We start from the raw sequence: 27,940 nt of genomic DNA on the forward strand, positions 1-27,940 counted from the left end.
GAGGTGACTTCTCAACTCCTGTCCTCCCCAAACCTCCATACAATAATGTATTAATTTCTCCTTTGATTTCCCCTTCCTCTGGGGACAATCTTCCCAGTGTTTTAGCATCCACCCCAAGGGACTTTCCAGTGGGATGTCTGGTGATTCCTCCCCCTGATCGGAGGAATCTTTTCCTGTGCTTCTTCCTTGAAGCTTACTCTTTTTCTGCCCCATACTTCGCAAATATATTTTCTTACCTTTCTTCGACTTCTCCGGGAGTCGATATCTGTTTCTGCGTTGTGTACTTACTCTAGGAATCAAAATTTGCCGATACTCACCTTTCAGCGAGCTGAGCTGAGGTCTCTTGTAATCGGTACTTTTTGATCCTCTCCTGGACCTCTACCTGGGTCCGTTAACTAAAAGGGTTTACCAATTCTCGAGCTCGACAAGACGTATCCTTCCCCTTTTAGTTCCTTGCGATCAGTTCCCGAGACACCCTTTGGCCTCAGGTTTTACGAGTGTGTGTCGAGAGAAAAAAAAAAAGCTTTCACTCTGTATCGCTTCCTTCGCGGCCGGCCAATTCCCTCGCGGGAGGATGGAAACGCGACCTTGAAGTCCGCACTCGCTTCGTGATCAGATCACGTCTCACACACTCGCCCGATCGCCCACTCAACCAGCAGTACTTACAGCTATTTTCCTGCGTGGGTGTCTTTGTGCACACTAGACGTTTTACGAGCAAAGCAAGCCGCGGCTTCCCGAAGGCTCCGTGCCTTCCCGAGCTCTCCGATCCGGATCCTTTTCCTTTTTATTGTGGTTTTTATCTCAGCCTAAATTTGGTTCGGATATCGGAATGAACTACGGGGGCTCTCAACTCACCAGGCCGCCAAAATCAGCGGGGGTACCCGTCCTGGGCAGTGAGATTCCCCGCAGTTTCTCCGATCCGAGTCACGGCACCAATCTGTTATAAATGCAAAGGCAAATTTGGGTTAAATAAAAGAACAATTTATTATAAAACAATTTTTATAAAAATAAACAATGAGGAAAAACCACAATAAAACAAACAGCGCAGCGCTGGGTGGACAGGGGTCTATACCCAAAGGTATAGGTGTTCCCAAATCCACGAAGGAGGGTAGACTGTCTGGGGTTTTTATAGGGATTTTGTGTCCTGAGGCCAAATTCCAGGCAGGCACCATTCACCATTCACTTTGATTGTTGGATGAATTGATTTCCTGGCGTTGGAGAATAGAGTCAAATAGACGTCCGGGCAGAGTCTCCTCATATGTAAAGAAGTTCTGAGTGTTCCTTGATTTCATTTTCGGTTTGGGCTCTCAGAGTGAAGTATCCAAGTCCGGTGTGGAGTCGACAGATATCTCGGCTGGGCTTCCACTTATTGTCCGGCCTGTTTGCATCTTCAGTTGGGGTTTGCAGGGAGGGGTGCCCAGGTGCGGTGTGGAGTCGATAGCCATCTCGGCCTGGCTCCTTTCTTTGTTTAGCTTAATCATTCGTGTCCTGCTTTTTCTTTCAGGCTGATGAACGTCGCCTAGGGTCGTTACCGCCTGAATGGGTAGTTACTGCTGGGTTTGGGGAAATTCTTCGGCCACACTATATTTTATATACTTTTTACATTGCTATAAATCTAGTTATATACTTATTTATTCTTTCACGAATTTTTATCTAAGGTTACATTTATCACAGTATCATCATGGTTAAATAAGATCAAAGAAGTGGGTATTTACTGCTTGAGTTTTTACAAGACCTAAATAGAACTCTGTGGTTTCTTTCATCTTTGAGTTGCTTAGCAACACAGCACCATCTGTTTTTGTGGTTTTTAACTTTTGTCATGGAGCCATTAATTTCTGCCTCTTATAGGAGGAAAAATACAAAGCAGCAAGGAAAGTTCCAGTCACTACTGTTTCTTTAAATAACAATTTCATAGAGATGTTGGACAAAAGAACGTCATTAAAGTAGTTCCACATTGAAAAATTTAAAGAGTCTACATTTTCAGTCAATTTGCTGAAGCTGGTCCCTTTAGGAAGAAGGCTCTTTTTGGCTAGGAGGGTGCTATCAAACAGTGCTCTTTCCTTTACAGTAAAGCAAACAACTTTTTGCCCACTGGCCATTGTTGAGGTTAGTATGTATATCTTCACTGTAATAAAAAATCCATATGCCATAGGGAAGAGGATGTGCCAGGAAGAAACAGTGTACAGAAATGGGATCTCCTGAGATCCCAAGACAAAACATCCACACAACTCGAGAATTTCCAAGATGCACTTTGGGTTTTACAAGGAAGTGTGGGTAGACACACTGACCTCACCTGCTTTCATGAGAACACAGATGGAATTGCAGGCTCTTTTATAAACTGTCTTTATGTTGGGCAGCCTACTACTCCCTTTCAGACACTTAGGGATTCCGCCATTCCGCCATTCCGCCTCACTTAGTCTACTGTATTCTTACAGTCCTGTGGGATACTGCTGTGTGTTTCAGTGTGGGAAAAGAACAATTTTTACATCATAGTTTAAAAAGGCAGTCTTATTTCTGTGATACTTTTTATTCATAAAAGCAATGCTGGATGACACAAATAGTCAAAACAGTGCAATGCAGAAGCACAAGGCAAACAAATGATTCTAAGAAAAGAACAATAAAAAAATCTATGGGTCCACTTGGGTTTAAGTCTGTAACTGAGACTTTTAAGTCAGAAAACTAACACTTGCTTCAAAGAGCAGTTCATCCCTCTTCTTGCTGGCTATAGAAGCAGTCTAGAGAGATCAGTGCATATTATGAGATAGGCTTCAGGCTCCATTTCCTGAAGTATTTTTTTTTCCTCCTGATTTATGAAACTACCGCAGGATTAATTTTATTATTTTAAATACATTCTTGTTTTTTTGTGGCCAAGAATTAGTTCAAAGAAAAAAATAATAGGAGGAAATGAAAACAATAAAGAAGAAAACAATAATAAAAAACTAAACTAAATAAAAAGCAGTTGGCTTTAGGGGATTCATAAATAGCTTAAATAGTCTCAGGGATTTTTGTATATCTGAAACTCATTACTGTTACTAGCATGTTTAGTGATATATAAATTTATTCAGATCTTCTCAGCTAAAATGTCACAACTAAACTAAACTAGAACTACTAGAATAAAAATCTGAAATTGGTAAGATCCCAAAACCAAAATCCTCCACCATGCCCTGAGCAGAAGAAAGAAGACCTGTGGCTTATGCTACTCAGTGGTGCTTGCACAGTTCTTCTTTAAATGTCTAATTAAGGCACATCAGCCAAGTGTCCCCATGTCCCTATGCAAAGGAATATAAGAGAAGGCAACAACAAACAAAACAAAACACAAATGAAGAAAAGTTGTCTTTTTCTACAGAGATAACTGATTCTTCTGCAATACTATGAACTAGGACAGTGTTCTTTAGGTTTAGTTGTTTTATTGTCAGGCAAACAGATCTTATACTCAGCAAATTCCTGTAAATTTTTTTTAGATTTGAAGAATTTATCATTCAAACAACATCATCACCTATTTCTCTTCATGATGTAAATATCCTGCAAACCCCGAAGGATAACAAAACCCTGATATGACTGATTCTAGATTCCTTTTATTATTGACTGAAGATTAGTAACTCAAAGAAAACAAATGTCAGTGAGCATTCACAGATCCTTTCCATAGTTATTGAGGCTGTTCAGCTCTGTTCTTGTCAGCTTAATGCTATTCATATCTCTGAGACATAAAAAAGAGCTAAGGCACAGGTTCAAAGCTTAATTTGCTAGGGCAAGACAATAGTTCAAATTCTCCTGCCCCTCAAAGTAGCTTAGCCAGATGGAAACAGGACTGAGAACATGCCTTTGCCCTATACTGGCTCACAAACTATTTCTGCAGCTTATTTGGGAGAGTGATATTTATTTGAAGGCAAAAATTGTATGAGGGATCATTCTAAAACTTGAACAATACAGACAAATAATTTTCCAGGACCTGGATACAATTTCTGACACTGTTCAATTTACTATTATATATTCAGCTTTCAAATACTATGAGCAAAAGGCTCAGTGACTGCTACTGTGAGAAATGAACTTGTAAAAATTCGTAGAAATCTAAATAAATGTATATAACAATAATGATATAAAATATAAAGTACAGTATGGCCCACAAGCCCTTCCCAGATCTAGTCGCGAATTCCCACTCAAAGGATAACGATCCTAGCCGGCGCCCATCAACGAAAAAGAATAGACAGGACAAGGATCATCAAGCTGACAGGGACAGGCTCGGTGCCCATCAACGGAAAAGAATAGACAGGACATGAATCATCAAGCTAACAAGGAGAGGCTCCGACGAGATACTCATCACCGGACCTGAACACCCCGCCTTGCAGGCTACCGTTGGGGGAAGCCATCAGGTAGACAAAAGGAAAAAGTCCAGCCGAGATATCCATCAGCTCCAACCTGGATCCAACCATCCCATCCAGATGGCCTGAACCACAATGAAATCAAGAAACACCCAGAACTTCTTTACATATGAGGAGACTCTGTCCGGACGTCCATTTGACTCTATTCTCCAACGCCAGGAAATCAATTCATACAACAATCAAGGACCGTTGGTGAATGGTGCCTGCCTGGAATTTGGCCTCAAGGCTAAAAATCCCTATAAAAACCCCGGACAGTCTACCCTCCTTCGTGGATTTGGGAACACCTATACCTTTGGGTATAGACCCCTGTCCACCCAGCGCTGCGCTGTTTGTTTTATTGTGGTTTTTCCTCATTGTTTATTTTTTTATAGAAATTGTTTTATAATAAATTGTTTTTTATTTAACCCAAATCTGCCTTTGCATTTATAACACTACCAATCTCCTCATCAGTGGACCATTTACTACTGCAGAAAAAATTCAGTTTTTCTCTCCTCTTCAGGCTTAAAAAAGGTTTAATTGAACTTACTGAAGGCAAAGTCTAGATAACTTCAGTAATTTTTTAAGTTCTCGAATCCTGCATTTAGCCATCAATTTCTGTTTATTAATATATGTTGAGGGTTAGGTGTCCTTTTTTTTTTTGTTTGTTTTGTCGTTCTGGCCTGCCCGGGGAATTTTTACCCATTATGTGCTGGGGCAACCTAACTACCGGTACTTAGGGGTGATTGACAACGGACAAAGAGTAGCCGGGCCCAGGGCGGGGGGGGGGGGGGGGGGGGGGGGGGGAAGGGGGCAGAAAAGGAGGGTGGGGACAGTTTTTAGCTGGCTTTTCTTCGGCTTCGGGGAAGGACGTTCGTGTGCTGGGGCGCGGAGCTGCTGCGGTGGAGAGAAGGGATTTTCGCCATCACCCAGACGGAGCAGTTGCTTCTTCTCCTTCTCCCCTCTTGGCTGGTGGCCTCGCACCCCCTGCCCTGCCGGGACGTGTGGCAGCCACCGCCGCAGAGCTGCTGATACACCTCATCCACCGGCCCAGGATCTCAGCTCATCCCTGCTGTTTCCAGCCGACTGTTCCTCGGAGCCCTGCAGGAGCACCGGGACTGACTGCCCGAGGGGTTTGTGAAAAACAAAACCTCTCCCCCATCCCATCTCAGCTGAGAGAGCTGTCCCGGGGTCCCTGGTTCTGTGTTCTTGTTATTGCTGTAGTTATTGTTTGTTTGTTTGCCTGGTTATACTAGTAAAGAACTGTTATTCCTATCCCCAGATCTCTGCCTGAAAGCCCCTTGATTTCAAATTTATAATAATTCGGAGGGAGGGGGTCTACATTCTTTCATCCCAAGGGAGGCTCCTACTCTCCCTAGCAGACACCTGTCTTCTAGAACCAAGACAATATATTAATAAGTATATTTAAGATGCTGCAAGTGTTGCAAGACACTTAACCAAACAGGGTAAACTTGTACACTTTGATTGCTCCATGGGCTTTTTCTTTTAGTCCTTCAGAGCACTAGGAGAGGATGACACAGCCCAGATTAATTCACTGAGAAGTATAAAGTCCTACTGACTTTCAGCATGACTTAAACACCACTTAAATATCACTCAGTATATTTCTCTATCACTCCCCATTCTCAGCAGTTTACATCACGAGGGGTTGATCCTGCCTGCAATAAGCAGAAGAGGAAGCAAAGCAGAACTGAGCTTGCAGTGGCAGAAAGGGTTCTTTATGGCTTCCATCGCGCCTCTGCCTGCTAACCAGAATATTTCTGGAAGTATAATGACTGGGCTGGAATGTTACTAAAGGGCTCTGTACCAGAAAGGTGCATGTGAAGCTGTTCTTACCCTGAGGGAGCTCAGGAAAATCTTAGACAGCATCAAATTCTTTGCTGCAATTTTAATTCTAGTACTAGGGAAAATACTTTCAGGTCAAGGTCAGAACAAAATCCCCTCACATTCCTTAGCCCTTCTGTCTCTTCCATTAAAAATTAAGAGAATTCAAATTTATTGGTGCGCTTCTCCAATAAGAATTTACTTCCTTCCTACAAGTTCATAATCAGGCCTAATTTATGGATAAGCCTTATTCTGCAATAATATTTTATCCCATGTCTCAAAAAAAAAAAATCAATTACATCTAGTTCTTGCAAAGTTTTCCCTTCAGATTTATCTGAGATCTGATTTAGTCTCCTATATTTTTTTCTTAATTACTGGCAAACAGTATTTCTGTAGCTGAGGAACTTTGTGATTCCTTGTTGCAAGCTTTGATATATCTAAATACTTAATTCATTCTCTACATCTTTATTCAAATTTGTTTTGCTCTGAAAAGAAAAATAAAACTTGTCTCTAAATAAAATTATTAGATAGATTAGGGCACCACTTCTCCCTTCAGAAAGGTCCACCACACTTTATATCAATTCATCTTTTAAAATATTTTCAAATTCAAAGTGCAGTTTTAACTTTCACCTTAAAATTGATGTTTTTTAGTCTGAGGTATTGTTTATCTCATAAAAAACTAGAGCCTCTACAACAAACTTGTAAGTGTGTTTTAGTGGCTAAAACAATTTCTTTCAAAAATGTAACACTGAATAGCTGCAGAGCTTAATAAAAATACCACTTCTGAAAATTTTGACTTAAATTTTTAAAAAAAATCCCCAAATATTCAAGACAAAATTTAATTTGAAAATCAGCAGCAAGGGCTGAACCACAAATCTAGCCCCATTATATAGATAATTTGTGTCCATTTAATGAATGTATTTCAGTTACTTCAGTATGGTGATACAATCAGATATCTCAGAGCTTGTGAGCAGAGCTGGTACTTCATACCACACCACACACATACTTCCAAGGAAGCTCAAGGCAATGTCCTATATCCTCCCTCTTGCAAAGGGAGACATTCTGTTTGCAAGGGAAGCAGGAGCCAATAAGGAGTTGCTATGTTCTAGGTTGATTCACCTACTGCATACATCCCTGGGAAGGTTTGCCCACGTTGGTACAACAGTCTTCTAAATCTTTGGCTTAATAAATTACTGCCAAACTATTTGAGCAGTACAGTTACATGAAACAGAATTGTTTATCATTTTATTATTCTGGAAAAAGTAAGGCGCTATGATTCCATACTAATGGGAACTAATGAATCAGATCATGCACTAGGGTTGTGCTCACATGGAGAAGACTTGGACCACAATTTCCTAATTGTCTGAAAAATGCTGGCTCTCTGTTGGTTCCCTTCCACCTCTCTTCAATAAAAGAGAGGTGGAATTGATACAATACAATAATTGATACAATTAAATTGTATACTTGATACAATATTGATAATTGATACAATAAAAGAGGTATGAAAGTTTATTTCTAAATTTACTTGTTGCTGCTGTAAAGAATTGAGTCTTTCAGTCTTCTTTCCTTCTTCCTCTCTGTGGTTTCCTATCCTTGAATGCTCTCTTCCTAAACCAATAGCACCTTCTTTTCGTCATGTATTCTCCTATATCTTTCCCCTTTCTTTTCTCACAATGCCTCTGTAAAGCTCGAAATCATTTCAGTTTGAATGTCTGTTTTATGAAGGGTGAGACATGACTGAAACCAAGATTTTTTTCACCATAGGTCGGAGATACAACAATGATTTTTAATCCAGAGTAGTTTTGTGTAAACATATATTTTACTTGTAATCATTTTCATGAAATCATAAAACAACTTTAAATTAAGGGGAAACTCAAGATTCCAAGAACAATCTTTATGGAGTATTTGAATAACCATCTAGTTTGGTGATCAGTTATGAACCTTATTTGCTGGTGGCTCTATACTAAAAAGCTATAAAAGATTTAATACCAGCAACCACTGTGATGACAATGATATTTTGAGTTTAAATAAAGACTAGGACAGATTTCTCATATCTTGCCAGAATTCTTATGTATTTTTTTTCTCTATAAGTTTACATACTAAAATTATATTTTTACAGTCAATCTCACAAGTGAAAAAAGACAGAGCTGTTAATACTATGATGATATTATGATGATAAATTTATTGACATCACATGGAAATATTACCCAAATTCACTTATATTATAAAAGTAAACTTGAACTGTAATTGATTTAAGAACGAAAACAAACCCAAAACTCACCAACTAAAATAGAAGAACTCCAAACCAAATATTGCAAAACCTTGAAGATGAGCTATCTTATTTTCACTTCTTTAATTACATTTGAAACCTACCTGGGCAAGGTAAAATGTTGCATTCCTGGTACTCTAGAGATGGGCCAAGGCAAGGAAGTCCCCCATACTTGGGCTCAGGATTGCTGCAGACCCGTTTGCGATTCCGGATACCTCTACTGCAGTCACGACTGCACTGAGACCACGGAGACCAGGGTGACCAGGCACCATTGATGGTATGAGCAGAGTATCTTCCAGAATGCAAGAAGTCCCCTGACAATCCTAATAAAATAAGGATTGAAAAAGTAATACTGAATTAAAACAGTATCTCACTCCAAAACAACCTTTTCCTCTTCAAATTTACTTCTGGACTTCTAATAGCAAGTAATATGAACAGGAGGGTTTTGTCCTTTAGTCTCACAATCACGATCTAACTTTATTCTCAAAAATCTGTTCCATAATAAAAATTTCATAATCACAGGAGGGTTTTGTCCTTTAGTCTCACAATCACGATCTAACTTTATTCTCAAAAATCTGTTCCATAATAAAAAGTTCATAATCACACAGAAGTACAGTGAAGAGTTGCATCCAAGACAGTTAAAACTTTACGGCTGCATTGACTCAATGAAGAATGATAAAAATTATTTCTCTCTTGCACAGGAATTACCATCAGAAAATCTCCAAATATATTACATATACATAATTTCTTCTGTTTTACAGGAAAAAGGTGACAAAGGACACAGGATTGAGCTTCCTGTGACCACTCATCTAGCCAGCTCTCCTGGTCTTCCTGCAGGACTCTGCCCACTCAATCCACCCAGCCTTCACTGCTGCTGGCTGTGCACAGAGGCTTATGGGTATCCCATGCACTGTACATGCACTAGCCATATTCAGACTTTAGATAGTGTCCACTAATAATTCCATAAAGTCTAGCAAAACTGTCCTTTTGTGAAAAGCAGTGTTTTGTCACTTTAAGAAACACTTTATTTTCCACTGAGTTGAACTGTTCTAGGCCACATATAAACTATGGAAATCAGCTTTTTGGAGACACACACACATCTGCCCCATAGAAAATTCCTTTTTAAAAAACATATTTCTAAGTTTAGTACAGAGAAAAGGCATTAGATTGAACAGCAAAGGATGAAGTCTGCAATTTATCGGTGAGAGGGGACACACAGATCATCTTCACAACATTCAACCAATAGACCTGGATATAGTCCTGGGTGAAGTTCTAATAATCTGCAGCTCATTTGAGTACCTCTGTCACTTTGAGGCTTGGTCCTGCATGAGAAAAGACTCCTTCAACTGTACTAAGCACAAGACCGAAATCACTCTTGAGCTGTAGCCTTACCTCTAAGCATCATTACTAAGCATCTCCACCAACATTACTAGGATTTCCTATTGTTGCCAAAGCAGTTCACCTTTCACAGTGGAAACTCTGATTGATGGACCAATAACTGCTGCTTTTATTGAAAGTACTTATTTAAGTAGCTGTGATGAGAGAAGGTCCTGTGAATGGTACTTCAGCCAGAAGAGGATGTGACCAGTATTGCCAACATAAGTACAGATGAACTGTATCATCAACAGTGGAGAAATGCAGGGGATTGTTTGCATCTCTAACTGCAGCACAAATTTCTATTCTTAAGAAATTGTTTTGTGCTCTACCCATAGGCATAGGCACTGTGGAAGTATGAAATGGAGATAAAGGATTGGAAGATTTACTGAACAATGCCATGAGGACCCACAGAAATAATACTGTGAAGAGTCTGCCCAACAGCAGTTCTGCACTGAACAGGATCAGCATTCTGCATAAGCATGATGAAGGAGCCTCTTATTTGCAGTGTCCACCCTATTTCTATCCATGATTATGGCATTAGTAACACTGCTTAACTTCTTCCCCAAGAAATACATTCACATTCATCTCAAAGTAGAGGAGGGTGTGCATATTTTTTTTCCAACTTGAAAACATGCTATTGCATGGAATGATGATGCATTGACACAGAAATACTGGTAATAAGAAACTGGTGAAATGAATAATAAAACAGCAGAATTGCAATAGAAAAATGACTAAAAATGGATAAAAATTTTCAGGAATTTTAGAGGGTAACTATTTCTCTCACACTGAACCAGATTCTATTACACAGATATTAAAAGTAGTATTTCAAAAAATATAATACATATTCAAATGTAAAGAAGGGAGCAAGTACAGAGAAATAGAATGTGAATAATGATTACAGGTCCACTTTCCTGCTCTGTAACACCTTTTTTTTCAATTTGGTATCACTCTGGTCATGGAAATTCTCAACTTATGTACACAGTGAGCTGTGAGAACAAAATAATAGTATATTTTATACCAGAATTCTAAGTCAAGGATTTTTTTAAAGTTATTAAATTAATGCAATGCAAACAGTGAAAAAAGTATTAATCAGACCAGACTGCCAGTCATTCCATTCATAAATCACTGCAGGGTATATCACTTCATAAGAATACTAGAATATTTTGAAGATATTTTTGCAGGATATGTGTAGCTTTTTAAGTCCTGAGGAAAATGTGTGACCTTATCTGACATTATGGTATTAGATTTCTTGTGAATGGGGACTGGGGAGTGGAATCTTCTAAGGGAAAGCTCTAAGGTAGTTTAGATCTGAAACAGAAAAATATTCCAAAGAATCTTTTCAGTGTGGAATTTGGTCTGCAGTAATGCCCCTGAATTTTCTTCTTTCCAAAGCATTAAAAAAATTATTATAAGGACCAGTCTATTCACAGTTTTACAGTAGTTAATACAGTGTTCATAAAGGGGCTTTTAGAATTTTCTAATAACTACACAATAAAAAATTAGCATTATGTCATTAACAGCATGGAAAGTGACAAGATCAGATGCATTCTGGAAATACTGTTCTATATAGCCCTTGAACAACGTTACAGCCTTTTACAAGGGGGACAAGGTGCACAGATGGGGGAAGAAGAGTGGACATTTCTTATCTCAACTTGAGCATGGGTTTTAACACTGATTCTCATAACTTCTTGCTAGACAAGTCAACAAAGTATGAGCTTGATAAGTGGACAGTGTTGAATAAGTGGAACGTGTTGAAAACCGGCTGAGCAACTAGGCCCAGAGGAAAATGATGAACCATTAAGAGGCCAGCTGCAGAAAAGTCGTGAGGTTCAATCCTGCTTAACACTATCATTAATGACCTGGACAAGTTTGCCTTGACTCTGAAGACTGACTGATTAACCAAAGGGTTGTGTCACACTTTGACAAAGCAGAGAGAAACCTCATGGAGTTCAATTGGGGAAAATGCAGTCTTGAATCTGCACAAGACAAGCCCATGCAATCATACTTTGAGGGCAACCACCTAGAAAGCAGCTCTGCAGAGACAGATCTTGGGGTTCTGGAGGACAGGAAGCTGAATGTGAGCCTGAAATGTGCCCTTGTGGAAAAGAAGGTGTTTGGGTTACATTAGGAAAAGTTTTTCCAGAAGATTAAGGAAAGATTCTTCCCCTCCAGTCAATACTGGTAGGGAGCCCATCTGGGGCTCTGGAACCAATTCCTGAGTTCTTCAGCTGAGAAGTCCTGTTTATTAACTGAGGTGGTAGAGGGGATGGGGAGCAATATAAAATTAATCAAAATATTACATTGTAGCATTTGTTCAAGCAAAAATTATTCAGAAAGTAACAAGAACCAAGTCTTAACCTTATCACAGTTTACATCAAATTCAACAGGAGAAGGCATAAATAGAAAAGAATCTTTCAGAGCAAGTGGTACAAAACTGAAAACTCCATCTTGTCTCATTAAACTGTGGTTTTCTTGCTTGCTTCTTCTGTTTGCAGTTTGGGCCATTTTCAGATTGTTCTATCTCCAACTCCAGGGACAGAAACCAGATTGTGCCACCCAACAAAATCCAGCATTAAGCTGCTTTTCTCAGCTTACTGCTCCCATGATAAATATATATAAAGCCAAACCAGGATGCAAAGGCAAATGCCCTTAGCATGGCAGCAGCAAAGGTCTAGTTGCCAAAACAAAATCTTAGTCGCCCTTATTTAAAGCCCATCTACAGAGATAGTTGTAAAAATCCATAAAGAGAATTATCAGTCTGCATCAATAAACTAATGAATAGTTTTCCCAAGACAGACAGAACATCGGTAAGTCAAATTCTGATCCAACCTTTATGACACATTCATTATCAGTAAAATTACAGAAAAATTAATACTGCTCTGCTGATTATTTACTTATTGCATAATGCAAATATAACTGACAACCATTGCTCAATTAATTTACAAAATTCTGATATAAACCAAGATGATTTGATGATATATAAGTAAAGTTTTAAAAGTTTTTGATTGAATTAAAATAGCTTCATAAATCCACAAGTAATGAATGACATGTTAACATGAAAGTCACCTGCCCTGACTGGCACAGGAGAAAAAAATCAGCCCTTTCAAAAGCCTGTAATGAGACTTTGGCAGGCCTGATTCTGCTTGAAAACAGAAGCACTCTCAACCAAGTTCAATTAATTTGCCTTAAAAGTGAGTCTCTATTAAAGCACATAGACTAGGGAATAGTAATTCCCTAGTCTAGCCTGTAGCTGAGTAATACAGCCCTAAGTAAGACAGAAGTGGACATGACACCTGATACATTATATTATTTGACTGATTTGTCCTCCAGTTCCGACCTTACAAAGAAAATTGAATTATTGAAGCAGTCTAGGTTAATGACTTTAGGAAAAGATAATCTGAAGCCAAAATTCAGGTGTCCTGAATCATTTCTAAATGACAGCATAAAACACTGCTTGAAGTGCAGAGGTAAAAAGGATAAACAAAGATTGTTTCAGAGTTGTCACTTTCTAAAGATCGTCTCCTGTGGAGGCCCAAGGGCCAATGACTAAAATCCCCATCCCTCAGCCCTGGAGAGGAGGTAACAAGTAACACCTCCTGAGGTTGGGGTGAGAGAAGGCCTCTCTCTCAGTTATATGTTAATGAATTGTTAAGTCTGCCCCCTTACTGGTTTACCAAGTTTATGTCACCCTGTTCATCCCCCACTTACCTTATGTTCCCTAAAATGTTCTCCCTTCCTCAATCCCCATTGGCCCCAGTTTGCTGCAGTCCTCCACCCCTGTTTTCCTATTGGTTGTTCCTGTCCCTAACTCCACCTCTGCACCATTTTTCCCTGCTCCCATTGGACACTGACACTCCAATCTGCCCCCTCCACCCAGTTTTCTTTGTCCCTGGACCCTCTTCAGTGAATAAACTTCCTGGAGCGCCAAACAAAGACCCATCCCTTGTCTTTCATCTGCCTAGAGTTTTTGTTGTGCACTCTGGGCTGAAGACGTGCTGGTCACTCTCAGGCCATGTTGTTGTGTGACGCAACAGTCGGCAAGTTATTTGACAATATTCTTGAAGCATAAAACTTATATATTCAGGCCTAAATACCTATAAGTTATAAAAATGATAAACTTCCAAAACATAGTAAAATTGAAATAGTAAAATGTAATGGCAAACATTAATGCAATGCAAAGACAGCATATTTTAAAAACTGAAAGAGTATGCAGATGGAGGATATCATGTTAGCATGATAACTTTTTTTTTTTTATATAGCTTTTCTGTGTTTAAGTATTTAACCCCAAAGTTCCACTGAGTTGTGCTTTGTCAAGCAAACTTGAATTTCTCATCAAATTCAGTTCTAACTTCCAGAATTCATTATGTTCTTACTCAGCATACCAAAGCTTAGCTTCAGTATGACAGTATAAGTGGTAACATCTCAAAATGTACTCCTCCTGACTACAGAACATTCCTGATTATCAGCACATGTTCTATTTGTAAAAAAAATCTGAATACACTATAGATTTCCTGTGGGTAACACAAGGAAAGATTTAATCAAACTTTTCACAACAGATCATTGCCCCTAGAAGAGTAATTCAGACAAATTCACATCCTGCCTTCAAAAATAACTATTATTACGAGGTTTGAGATAGAGGAAGCAGCAAGAACTATGAATCTAGGTGCAGATTTCCAGGTATCTGGGGAAACAAACAAACAAAAGACTCTTTAAGACTAAAATGACTGAAATTAGAGCTATTGTCTTTGTTAATTTTTTGGAAGTTAACCTGGTCTAACCCTGGCCATGTCAAAGTCAAGTGTCTTGTCTAAGCCCATCATTGCTGTCTGCATTGTACACCATGGAAAGTTGGCAGTATCTATCTCCAGAGGGTGAACTGCACCCATTATATCAAATGCTTATCTTCAATGGATCCTTCATTCCTCAGGGTGCTGAAGCTCTCTCTGTACACTGCTACAGAGTCTAGACTTTGGTAAGATAAATTCAACCTAGTAATAACAGGCAACCTCATACTTTCTGAAATATTTATCCATGGGTTAAAAAATTATGTTTTCAATAAAATTATTACTGTTTATGTATCAGATAATCTCACAGAGAACCAGCATGTTTAATGTAGTTATTTAATATGTTTCATAAACACATACTAAAGCCTAGGGTAATGTAATTTCTAGATTCTGGATGCTGGATTTTACAGACAGTGCATTAAAATGTACAACAATGTACACAATCTCTTTCAGTTTATTTGAAATAGCTGTCTCTTTCCTACCTGAGCACTATATGAAAACCCAGAGGCAGGGAACAAGATTCATTTTTCTTCCCTCTTAATCAAACTTCAAATCAGAAAAGCATGAATACAGTCCGCAAATACTACTGCTTACTTGATTGAGATAGAAATCTTACCACACTCAGGAGGAGTCTAGTGGGTTTCTGGCAAGAAGTTCTATCTCTAAGCTCAGACTGCAAAGTTTGCTTTGCTAGCATCTGACAGTGAAACTTTATTCTGTTTAACATGGTGTGACTATAGTTGCACTGTGGGAGATTACAGGCAATGAGAAGATTTCTAACAAATGGCTCCTATCTGCAAGGAACTGAGAACTGATCTCTGCAGAACACATCTTTGGTAATGAGGTATGCCAAGCATTCTGTGCAAGAACTTACCTTTCTGTAAAAGCCAGAAAATTGCAACAATTCAACATGGAGATAATGAAAAGAATGTTTCACAGTATCCAGGCTCCAGTCAGGTGGAAGTAAGTTACAATGTTTTTCTTGCTATCTAGACAGAAATGGTGAAGGTATCTACCACAATTCATGGTTTTCCACTCTCATGACTTCCCTCTGTTTCAAAAGATACAGCTCTCTACATGACTCTTATTCATGTATTTTCTTCTAGTGAAATCAAGGAGCAGTAGTGGTGGTGTGTTGGCCCACATCTAAACCTGGGAGCAGGGAAGTGCTCCTGAATCTTGCAGTTTAGATGCAGTTTAGATGCAGTCAGCAAGTTTCATCTCATCAGTAAGTCAAAATGGTGCCCCCTCACCCCTCCCTCAACAAATGATCCACTCCATACTGTTCTGACATCCATAATCAAAAATGGCTATGCAAACAGCCTCAAAATAAAATGTGCTATTTTCACCAGAAGTGTATCGTTTCATTCAGCCACTTGGAACACTGATTGAATATCCCCTTTCATTACAGAACAATTAAAGACTCACTGGCCAAAAAGAATCAAAGAATGACTTCAAATTAATGACAAAGCCATAGGGGCACTCACTAGGAAGAACAGACAGATGCATAATAGTTTCTGCCCTGTCAAGTACTCAATAAAAAGTGCTTAAATATTCAGTAGTTTTGGAATTATTCAGCAAAAATCCTTCACCCAGATAAATATTTCTATTACTATGCAACAGGGTTGGGGCCATGCACATACATTGCTCCAGTGATGAATTATTTCTAAATTAATCATAGCAGCAGCTTCAACAAGATGCAACAAAAAAATTACAATGTCAGAAAATTCAGGAGTATTCAATGTCAGTATTCAGGAGTATGTTCAGAAGCAAAAAACACCAAAAAGACCCCAAAAAACCCAACAAAAACAAAACAAAACAAAACAAACATAATTTCAAGCTGATCAAGCAAAAAATACACCTGAACCACCATCCCTGCCCCCATCACTTGCACACTGAAAAAATGCTCTATTTAACAAATTGTAGGGTTTATTATATTATTCGAATATTATAAATATTCTATTTATATAATAGAATAGGTTATATTATATTATTATATAATTATATAATAATATAAAAATATATAATATAATATATTATTATTAATAGTAATAATCATCATAGTAATAATAATAGTAATAATAATAATATATTAGAATATTATTAGATTCTGCAGGAGTCAACTTATGCATCCACCTCCAGGAGAGGTCTTATACGATCATGACTTCAGAGGTGAGAGAGGTGTCTCCATGTCAAGTTTAAAATTCTTGCAGCAATGTGATCTATAACAAACTGTCTCTTCTCTGGTTTGCCCTACTGACCTCCTCTCTTGTCATGCATTGGCTTTTGTATACTTCTTTCTTACATGCTGCCATTTCAGCTGTCAGACCAGATTAAATTTAGATCTTCCTGTAGCTTTACTTCTACTTGTGTTAACTTTCCAGTCTGCACTACCTTAAGAGAAAAATATTCTTTCTCATTTAATCTCATGAAATTTTAAAAATGTATCATCCATGTCTAATGCTGGAAGACAGCAAAAAGCAGCAGCACCACCTTGAAGTCTCATTAAGGACAAGTGATAGGTCATATACCAATCCTAGCACGGCAAAATCTTTGCACAGTACAAGTCTGAAATTTAGTTTGAATGAAAACAGACTAGAAGAAATACTTGTGTCAACAGTTGCTCAATGCCACAATTTGCCTTGCTATGCAGACCTAAATGAAGCCCCAACATTTGACACTGTAGATTATCTGAAATGGGAAGGACATAGAGCACAAAACTAAGTTTTATCTGGAGTACCATGGGTTTTGTTTTATGATTTCACATACTTCACGACTATATATTTCTTCAAAAAATTACTAACATCCTGCCCCCTCCAAAGAGACACAGATGCCAATTGAAACAATAAAGGTTTTGTACAAGATGAAGGGGCTGGGGGGAGAATGGAAGTTTCTAGCATATTATCATAGAAGCCAACTCTGCAGAGCCTTCCCCACTACCAAAACCTTGACATGTAAACCAAGTACAGGCAAGAGCTTAAAACTGACTTTCACAATAGTTGGTCTGTCTGAAAAATACTAAGAATTAGAAAGTCCAGGGACTCAGAAACTCCTTGTGGAGCCAAATGCCTTCAGTTATACTTTTTTTTTTTTCAGCTAGCCTGGGTCTTGTGAAGATACAAGAGATTACGTAAGTGGAAAGCTTATATATGGCCTATAAATATTATAATATAATAATAAAAATCAATATTTTTTAGATTATATGACTAAAATATAATACTTTAAAAGACACACTGATATACAATTAAAACTAAATAATTAATGAAATACATTAATAAAATTAGAATGACTGTCACAATTTCTTCTATTTTTAATTTTTTTTATACATGGACAGAACTAGGTTTTACTGATGGGAAAAGAAGAAAATTCTGAAACAAATTAATTCCAATTTAAAGTCTTCTAAATTTGAAAATATTTTGAAAGAGTTTGGTATTCAATCTCAGAAATAAACAGAACTTTAAGCTATCAGCAAAAGCACAACATAAACTTTTATAATAGAAATTATCCAGTTCACAAACTCCTTATTTATTTAAACACCTGTATGCATCTTAAAGTTGTTAATTTCTAACTACTGAGGAAAAGTTCTTCTTAGAATATTCTATATTCTTGAAAAATATCCTGTAAATACGTTAATTTTGCACAAATTCACCCCTAGTAAAAGCTTGGAGGAGTATAAGGGGTAACAGAATCTTACAAGAACAGGATTATTGTGAAGAGAATTAAGATAACCTGGCAAATCTCATAACTGGTGGTGAAAGACACTTGCTTAGTCCGAATGATGATGACTTCTGATTTAGTCTGAATGACTTCAGAAGAACTACAGGGTAGGTTCCTTACTGGGATCACTATGCCATCCTTTTAATTATCAGTTCTGTTACACATAACACCAGCAAGCAGAAACTTCCATGCTGTGCTGAAAATGGAACTGCAGACATGTCACTTGCAGGAGGCATCATGAGCCTGTGTTGCTTTGCTCACCATCTGTCCAGCATCCACTGGTGCCATCGCTGGAGCAGTAGCGCATCTCAATGCGCTGCCGTCCCACCTCCAGCAGGTTTGGGTCAGGCAGGCGTGCTTTGCAGGTGTATCGGAATCGCTGCTCATAGTGACCACCATTGTCTGAAATGTTCACTGGGGTCCAGGGGGTCCAAGGAGTTGTCTTTTTTAACTCAGGGCAGGTGTTGGTGTTACAAGGCTGATATTCCTGAAAAAAAAAGGTCATCATAAACATAATCATCAAATACAACCTTAGAAACACCCCAGAAATCCTCAAAACAGACAAAAAGGCAACCTTTTAAATAAATTGTCTGATATTTTTTCAACATTTTCAATAGCATTGATCATCAATGAACTTTTAATACAAGTCTCAAGGTGAAAGTGTTTTTTGAGCTTCTATGCAAAGCACAGTACCACAATGCTAAAAGCAATAATATACCAGTACAAATTAGATTTATCACATCCATAAAAACAGTAAATCAAACACTCCAAGTACCATAATCAAGCATATCCTTTATAAATTAATAGCCCCAAGTAAGGTGAAGCTAAATATGCTGAAGCTTTTTAGTTAAGAAAAATTCTGATAAAGTGCAAGTACATGAAACAAACTGGCAAATAATTCCTTGGTAACATCTAGTGGCATATGAAAAATTAAAGCACTGTCCATTTTGCATATTGCTTACATACTTCAAAAGGGACAACAAATAAAATATGTTTTATATTACAGACTCTGGCTCCCTGAGGTGCATGTTACTCATAGCTCCAGAACTGCTAAACCTCTCCTCAGAAGCAAATTCCCTGTGAAATGATATGCACTGTTGGAGTCCATCAGGCCCGGGGAAGAAGGATCTCCTTAGGTTAGGATGAGCAAAAACTCACCCTCACTGTCCCCTGGGAAGTTGTATGTTAATATTACTAGAAAGTTTTCTGGGTTTTTTTTGTTACTATTGGGTGAAATTTGTCACATTTTTTTGCATATTCCTAATCCCCATATGCTATTGGACCCTTACCCTCAGACTCTGCCCTTAAACTACTTTATATAAGTTACTGTTTCCACTCTGGATCTTGCCTTTTTAGTGCATCCCTATAGGTTGTACAGTTTATGTGTTCGTTGTTTTTGCTATTAAAGTACCTCTTTTTGAGTCACTAAATCATGGCTGTCCCTCATTTCACTGCCACTCTTATTTGGACCTCACACTGAGAGTCCCCTAGATAACACCTGCCAGACCATCCAGGCCTGGCATGCTACAATGCACAAAAAGGAACAGATGACATTTAAGAAACCAATGCAGAATTGCCAGTATTCTCAGAAATGCAGACCTGTCAGTATTCTCAAGCCCCATGATCTATGTCTTCTGATGAGTATCATCATGGTCTGTAGGTCCTGCCTATTGTCGTGGTTTTAAAGTAGTAACCAAAAAAATTACTAGAAAACTTACTTATTTCTTGCTGTGAGATATGGATTAGAACAAGAGCAAAACAGGCTTAAAACTTAAAAGGAATAAAGAAAGTTTATTAACAAAACTACAAGAATAAGAATAAATAAGAATAAACTTCCAGAAAACTCCTTTAACCCCCACTACCCAACCATTTCCTTGTTCACATGACAACATAGAGACAACAAACTTTGGAACTTTGGTGTTTAAACAGTCCCCAGTTCCTGCTAGAATCTTTTCATCAGTCTCTGTAGGGAAACAGAAGTCTTCTTCTGCTAATCCATGGAGTTTCTCACAAGAAAACTATTTCTGTTACAGCTTTCTATTTTTATGATGCCAGCTGCCCAGAAATCTGTTGTCAGATTTTTTCCTCCCATTTCACATCACTCTGAGGTATGTTATGGGCCATGAGTCTAGGGATGTCTTTTTAAGGATGAGTTATTCAAAGGCAAAAGTTCTTTTCATCTGTCTCTGTGAGCTTCCCTGTGTTATAAATGCAAAGGCAAATTTAGGTTAAATAAAAGAACAGTTTATTATAAAACAATTTTTATAATAAAAATAAACAACGAGGAAAAACCACAATAAAATAAACAGCGCAGCGCTGGGTGGACAGGGGTCTATACCCAAAGGTATAGGTGTTCCCAAATCCACGAAGGAGGGTAGACTGTCCAAGGTTTTTATAGGGATTTTGTGTCCTGAGGCAAAAACTCTGAGCAGTTACTGTTCAACAAAGAGTTTAGATGGCTGGTTGAATGAATTTCCTGGAACCGTGGAACTGAATCAATAGACGACTGGGCAGAGTCCTCTCGCATGTAAAAGATTCTGAGTGCTTCTTGATTGTATCTTCGGTTGGGCTCTCAGAGTGAAGTATCCAAGTCCGGTGTGGAGTTGACGGATATCTCGGCTGGGCTTCCACTTATTGTCCGGCCTGATTGCATCTTCAGTCAGGGTTTGCAGGAAGGGGTGCCCAGGTGCGGTGTGGAGTCGATGGGCATCTTGGCCTGGCTCCTTTCTTTGTTTAGCTTAATTGTTCGTGTCCTGCTCTTTCTTTCAGGCTGATGAACGTCGCCTAGGGTTGTTACCGCCTGAATGGGTAGTTACTGCTGGGTTTGGGGAAATTCTTCGGCCACACTATATTTTATATACTTTTTACATTGTTACAAATACAGTTATATACTTATTTATTCTTTCACGAATTTTTATCCAAGGTTACATTTATCACACCTGAAAAACAGAAGTTTTCTCTTTGCCTCAAGTTGCCCCAAATCTTCAACTATTACTTCTCCCCTTCTGTTCCAGCACCTCACTGTATCATAATTACTCCACCTTTTGCTCAAAATCCAAACTTTGAACACTCCATTCCTTCCCATTGTGAGAAATGAACTTGTAAAAATTCGTAGAAATCTAAATAAATGTATATGATATAAAATATAAAGTACAGTATGGCACACAAGCCCTTCCCAGATCTAGCCACGAATTCCCACTCAAAGGATAACGATCCTAGCCGGCGCCCATCAACGAAAAAGAATAGACAGGACAAGGCTCATCAAGCTGACAGGGACAGGCTCGGTGCCCATCAACGGGAAAGAATAGACAGGACACGAATCATCAAGCCAACAAGGAGAGGCTCCGACGAGATACTCATCACCGGACCTGAACACCCCGCCTTGCAGGCTACCGTTGGAGGAAGCCATCAGGTAGACAAAAGGAAAAATCCAGCCGAGATATCCATCAGCTCCAACCCGGATCCAACCATCCCATCCAGATGGCCTGAACCACAATGAAATCAAGAACCACCCAGAACTTCTTTACGTATGAGGAGACTCGGTCCGGACGTCCATTTGACTCTATTCTCCAACGCCAGGAAATCAATTCATACAACAATCAAGGACCGTTGATGAATGGTGCCTGCCTGGAATTTGGCCTCAAGGCTAAAAATCCCTATAAAAACCCCAGACAGTCTACCCTCCTTCGTGGATTTGGGAACACCTATACCTTTGGGTATAGACCCCTGTCCACCCAGCGCTGCGCTGTTTGTTTTATTGTGGTTTTTCCTCATTGTTTATTTTTTTATAGAAATTGTTTTATAATAAATTGTTTTTATTTAACCCAAATCTGCCTTTGCATTTATAACAGATTGGTGCTGTGACTCGGATCGGAGAAACTGCGGGGAATCTCGCTGCCCAGGACGGGTACCCCCGCTGATTTTGGCGGCCTGGTGAGTTGAGAACCCCCGTAGTTCATTCCGATATCCGAACCAAATTTAGGCGGAGGTAAAAACCACAATAAAAAGGAAAAAATCCGGATCGGAGAGCTCGGAAGGCACAGAGCCTTCGGGAAGCCGCGGCTTGCTTTGCTCGTAAAACGTCTAGTGCGCACAAGGACACCCACGCAGGAAAATAGCTGTAAGTACTGCTGGTTGAGCGGGCGATCGGGCGAGTGTGTGAGACGTGATCTGATCACGAAGCGAGTGCGGACTTCAAGGTCGCGTTTCCATCCTCCCGCGAGGGAATTGGCCGGCCGCGAAGGAAGCGATACAGAGTGAAAGTTTTTTTTTCTCTCGACACACACTCGTAAAACCTGAGGCCAAAGGGTGTCTCGGGAACTGATCGCAAGGTACTAAGAGGGGAAGGGACGTCTTGTCGAGCTCGAGACTGGTAAACCCTCTTAGTAAACGGACCCAGGGAGAGGTCCAGGAAAGAATCAAAAGTTCCGATTACAAGAGACCTCAGCTCAGCTCGCTGAAAGGTGAGTATCGGCAAATTTTGATTCCTAAGTACACAACGCAGAAACAGATATCGACTCCCGGAGAAGTCGAAGAAAGGTAAGAAAATATATTTGCGAAGTATGGGGCAGAAAAAGAGTAAGCTTCAAGGAAGAAGCACAGGAAAAGATTCCTCCGATCAGGGGGAGGAATCACCAGACATCCCGCTGGAAAGTCCCTTGGGGTGGATGCTAAAACACTGGGAAGATTGTCCCCAGAGGAAGGGGAAATCAAAGGAGAAATTAATACATTATTGTATGGAGGTTTGGGGAGGACAGGAGTTGAGAAGTCACCTCACTTGGCCAGTGTTAGGCACATTTGAAAAATGGACGTGTAACAAGTTGTTCTCCTATGTGGAGAACAAGGTCCCCTCAGATCCTGAGGAGAGGGAATATGCTAAGCTCTGGGTAAATGTCAGAGTAGGGCTATTTCCAATAAAACAAAAAGAAAAACGTGAGTCGAGAGCTGAGTCCTGGGAACCCCTCGATCACTTACCACCCCCGTATCGAGGACCAGCGGGACCTTCCTCTGCAGATCAAGTGGTGCCCTCAGCACCCTTGGGCCCCCGAGACCAACCCACTGAGATACATGTGTCTCAAGCGGGAGAGTCGGGGCCAGCAGCGATGCCGGCAGCCCTTCCCCTTTCCCCGCCTGTAAACACCGTAACCACAGCAACCTCCTTGGAGGTTTTTCCTGCACAAGGCTGGGGATCACCCTATCCGTCCCTGCCGGTCCAGCCGCCACAACCGGGACCCTCCCATACAACGGAGGGGACTCCTCCCTTCAGCCGAGTGGCGGCAGAATTCCCACAATTGATAACAGGGAGGCAACCCACAATCACCAATTCCCCTCCCGCAAGTAGAACCCGTTTAAGAGCGAGAATGATGGATAATGAATGGGGAGAGAGTGAAGAGGGGCACCGGTTGTTCCCTCTTAGGGAAGTACCGACGGCCCCGGGAGTGATCGGTTTTGTGAATGTACCCCTTAACTCTGGAAATGTAAGGGCTTTTAAAAAGAGATGGGGCGGTTGTTAGATGACCCTCTCGGAGTGGCTGAGAGGTTAGATGAATTTTTAGGGAGTAGTATTTATACCTTTGACGATCTTATGGCAATCCTGAGATCACTGTTTAATCCGGAGGAAAGGGAAATGATTAAACAAGCCGGGATCAGAGACTGGGACAGACGCAATCCACAGGGGACGCCAGGTAACCAGAAATAGCCTAGTGTAAGCCCGAGCTGGAATGCACAGACGGAGGAAGGCAGACAGAACATAATGGATTTAAGGAGCATAATTGTACAAAGTATAAGAGAAGCGGTCCCTAGGGGCCAGAACATTAGCAAAGTTTTTAGAGAGTGTCAAGGAAAAGAGGAACCACCCACTGAATGGATCGAGAGATTACGGCGAAGTTTACAGATTTATTCTGGGACTGACCCGAACTCTCCTGTGGGGGAGGTTCTGTTAAAAAACACAATTCGTTGCTAAATCTTGGGAGGACATTAGGAGAAAATTAGAAAAGATCGAGGAGTGGCAAGATAAAAGCCTCCAGGAGCTCCTAAGGGAAGCTCAAAAAGTATACATGAGGAGAGAAGATGAGAAGCAGAAATTGCAGGCTAAGGTTTTAGTAACTGCGGTAAAAGAGATCCAGAAACAAGAACAGATGCAGGGTAAGTTTAAAACACTACCCGGAAAAAGTCGAGGTTCTCACTGGGCAGCCCCGGCCCCACGGAGAGAGCCCCCTGAGTGCTACTACTGTAAAAAGGTAGGACACGTTCAGCGGAATTGTAAACAAAGAATAAAAGATGAGAAAATTTTTCAAGAGGATTAGGAGTGTCAGGGGCTCTTTAATTTGGGGACCAGAACATCCAAGGAGCCCTTGATAAAGTTAAAAGTGGGACCCCAACGACAGGAGGTAAGTTTTCTTGTAGATACTGGGGCAGAGAGAAGTACCCTGCAGAAATTGCCATACGGATGTGTGGCTAGCAGAGAAAAAGTTTTTGTAATCGGTGCAAAGGGAGACCCCTTTGAAGTGCCTGTAATAAAAAATGTGGAAATAGAATCTGAAAATAAAATTTGCTTAGAGAATTTACTATTAGTAGAAGAAGCAGATTACAATTTGTTGGGGAGGGACATGATTGTCACTTTAAGAATTAATATCATGATTAAAAATTCTGAATTGGTGGTGAAAATATTTAAGTTGACTCCTAAAAATGAGGAGAAAATAAACCCTGAAGTATAGCATTCAAAGGGAGAAGGAAGTTGAAACAAATAATTGATGACCTCCTAAACGGGGGTACTTTAGAGCCTTGCATGTCTCAACACAACACCCCCATCCTGGCTGTAAAAAAAGATGGATGGTAGCGTCCGATTAGTCCAGGACCTACGAGCGGTAAACGCTAGGACCCGGACTAGATTCCCGGTGGTGGCCAACCCCTATACTTTACTAAATAGACTCACACCAGAAGATGTGTGGTATAGTGTGATTAATTTGAAAGATGCTTTTTAGACTTGCCCTCTGGATGAAAGGAGTAGAGATTATTTTGCATTTCAGTGGGAGGACCCAGATACAAACCGTAAGCAACAGCTAAGGTGGACGGTCCTCCCCCAGGGGTTTGTGGAGTCTCCGAACCTTTTCAGACAAGCTTTAGAACAAATGTTAACCCAATTGGCTCTTGAAGACAGGACAAAGCTTTCGCAGTATGTAGATGACTTGCTAATAGCTGGACCGACTGAAGAGAGTGTGAAGAAAAGCACGATTGCCTTGTTAAACTTTCTAAGAAAGAAAAGTTTGAAAGTATCAAAATCCAAGCTGCAATTCACAGAGCCTGAAATAAAAAATAAAATACCTCAGACATTGGATATCTCAAGGAAAAAATTAGACCCGGAGAGGGTAGCAGGCATCCTTGCATTGCCTGCACCAAAAACAAAAAGGCAAATTAGACAAATTCTAGGGCTCTTGGGATATTGCAGGCAGTGGATTGAGAGTTTCAGTGAAAAAGTAAAGTTTTTGTATGAAAGATTAAACACTGACAGGCTGAAGTAGACTGAACAGGATGAGTCTAATTTCCAGAAATTAAAAACTGTTCTTATGACTGCCCCGGTACTAACTCTACCAGATACGAATAAAGAATTCCAGTTATTCGTGAATGTGAGTAAACAAACAACACAGGGAGTCCTGACTCAGGAATGGGCAGACAAAGGGAAGCCTATAGGCTTCAAAGATCTTAGATCCAATCAGTCGGGGTTGGCCTACGTGTTTACCAGCAATTGTAACAGTGGCTCTGTTAATAGGAGAAGCAAGGAAAATAACTTTTCCTCCCCTGGTAGTTTACACTCCCCACGATGTAAAAAACATATTGCAGCAAAAAGCAGAGAAGTGGCTGACTGATTCCAGGCTTCTAAAATATGAAGCCATCTTAATCAGCTCACCCGGTTTAGAATTGAAAACCACTGCACAAAAATCCTGCTCAGTTTCTATTCAGAAAAATTAGTACATGATTGTTCTAAAATCGTAGAGCTGCAGACCAGATAAGTTACATCAACGCAAACTGTGATTGTTTTCCATTTATACATTTTAAATGTGCTTATTGTAAACAAATTTGAGTAACCCACTGTTGAGGAGAGTACAAACCTAAGAGACTGTGTACCAATTGTCTGACTAAAGAACAGGAGCTGACTAGCCGTTTCTTAATACTTGTCACCCGGGCGGGGTTTTTAGAACTTAACTCTCCTGAGTGGTACCTGCTTTTTCAAAAGGGGATTAGAGGTAAACTAGACTCCAAAGCAAAAACTTTAAAAATTGAGTGCCAAAAGACAGTCAAAGTACCGAGCAGGACAGACACAATTAAGTCGTCTCGGTGGGCTGCTTTCAAGAGAAGGTACGCCATAAGGACTACAAGGGCCCCTGAAGAATATCCTTGCTGCCGAGAAGATAGTAATCCCCGCCGTATATTTCTATACGGGCGAAGGGCAAGGCAGAGGGATACACCGGTGGGGAATCCTGACTGTCCTGAGTCTAGCCGTGTGCTTAGCCGAGAGAATGATTCCCGAAGTACCTCCGGGGGAGCGTCTCCTGGGGAAGTGTGAGCAGTGTCAAACTGCCACAGATACCAGACGAATAGTTAACTACTGTCCTCCAGAACGTTGTTTGTCTAACAGCACTCAGTATAATCTTTGTGAATTAAAGGGGAAGGTCTAGTGTTACCACTCAGGGGCAAGGTTTAAGGACGGGCAGTCTAAAACTCCTATAAGAAAAAAAAAAAAAAAAAAAAAAAAAAAAAAAAAAATGGAATTCAATCCTACAAGCCTCCTGGTGGGACCAGATATTCGGGCAAGGGGCTTGGTGGAAGAAGCTAGTATTTTTCATCACTTGTTCAGTTGCCGGAATCATTTTCCTTCCCTGCTTAATTCCTTGCTTCATCAGACTAATTCACTCTGTTGTGCAAGGAATGCAGATTGCCACCCTTCCAATCGATCCTGAGAAAGCACAAGGGAGACCTACTCCTCTCTCTAAACTAATGAAATTAGAGGAGGAAAAGGAAAACGAAAACGCGATGAAAGCCTTAAAGAATTTTGAAAATAAACATAACCTGGCACAAACATATAGTGAGAATTCGTTAACGGACTGGGAAGAAAATGAATGTGAGTAAAAAAAATTATAGTCCTCCCCTGCAGAATTGGATGAAATAACACGAATTTTTAATGTAATGGATTATTAGGCGGGGGACTGTGAGAAATGAACTTGTAAAAATTCGTAGAAATCTAAATAAATGTATATGATATAAAATATAAAGTACAGTATGGCACACAAGCCCTTCCCAGATCTAGCCACGAATTCCCACTCAAAGGATAACGATCCTAGCCGGCGCCCATCAACGAAAAAGAATAGACAGGACAAGGCTCATCAAGCTGACAGGGACAGGCTCGGTGCCCATCAACGGGAAAGAATAGACAGGACACGAATCATCAAGCCAACAAGGAGAGGCTCCGACGAGATACTCATCACCGGACCTGAACACCCCGCCTTGCAGGCTACCGTTGGAGGAAGCCATCAGGTAGACAAAAGGAAAAATCCAGCCGAGATATCCATCAGCTCCAACCCGGATCCAACCATCCCATC

The 27,940-nt window shown here is 40.0% G+C and overlaps 1 protein-coding gene across 3 annotated transcripts in view; it reads right to left on the minus strand.

Moving 5' to 3' along the window:
- SEMA5A (semaphorin 5A) overlaps nt 1-27,940 on the minus strand; it is a 419,645-nt gene that overhangs the window by 17,478 nt on the left and 374,227 nt on the right. For all 3 annotated transcript variants that reach the window (XM_088054549.1, XM_088054546.1, XM_088054542.1), the window contains 2 exons: nt 18,606-18,831; nt 8,571-8,789 (listed from right to left, as the gene is read on the minus strand). In XM_088054549.1, coding sequence (XP_087910675.1) covers nt 8,571-8,789; nt 18,606-18,831 — 445 coding nt within the window. The remainder of the gene's footprint in view (nt 1-8,570; nt 8,790-18,605; nt 18,832-27,940) is intronic.

This window comes from Pseudopodoces humilis, chromosome 1, assembly GCF_049639895.1.
Source record: "Pseudopodoces humilis isolate 2021_Gansu_Grassland_sample_001 chromosome 1, ASM4963989v1, whole genome shotgun sequence".
In the NCBI taxonomy this organism is placed as follows: Eukaryota; Metazoa; Chordata; class Aves; order Passeriformes; family Paridae; genus Pseudopodoces; species Pseudopodoces humilis.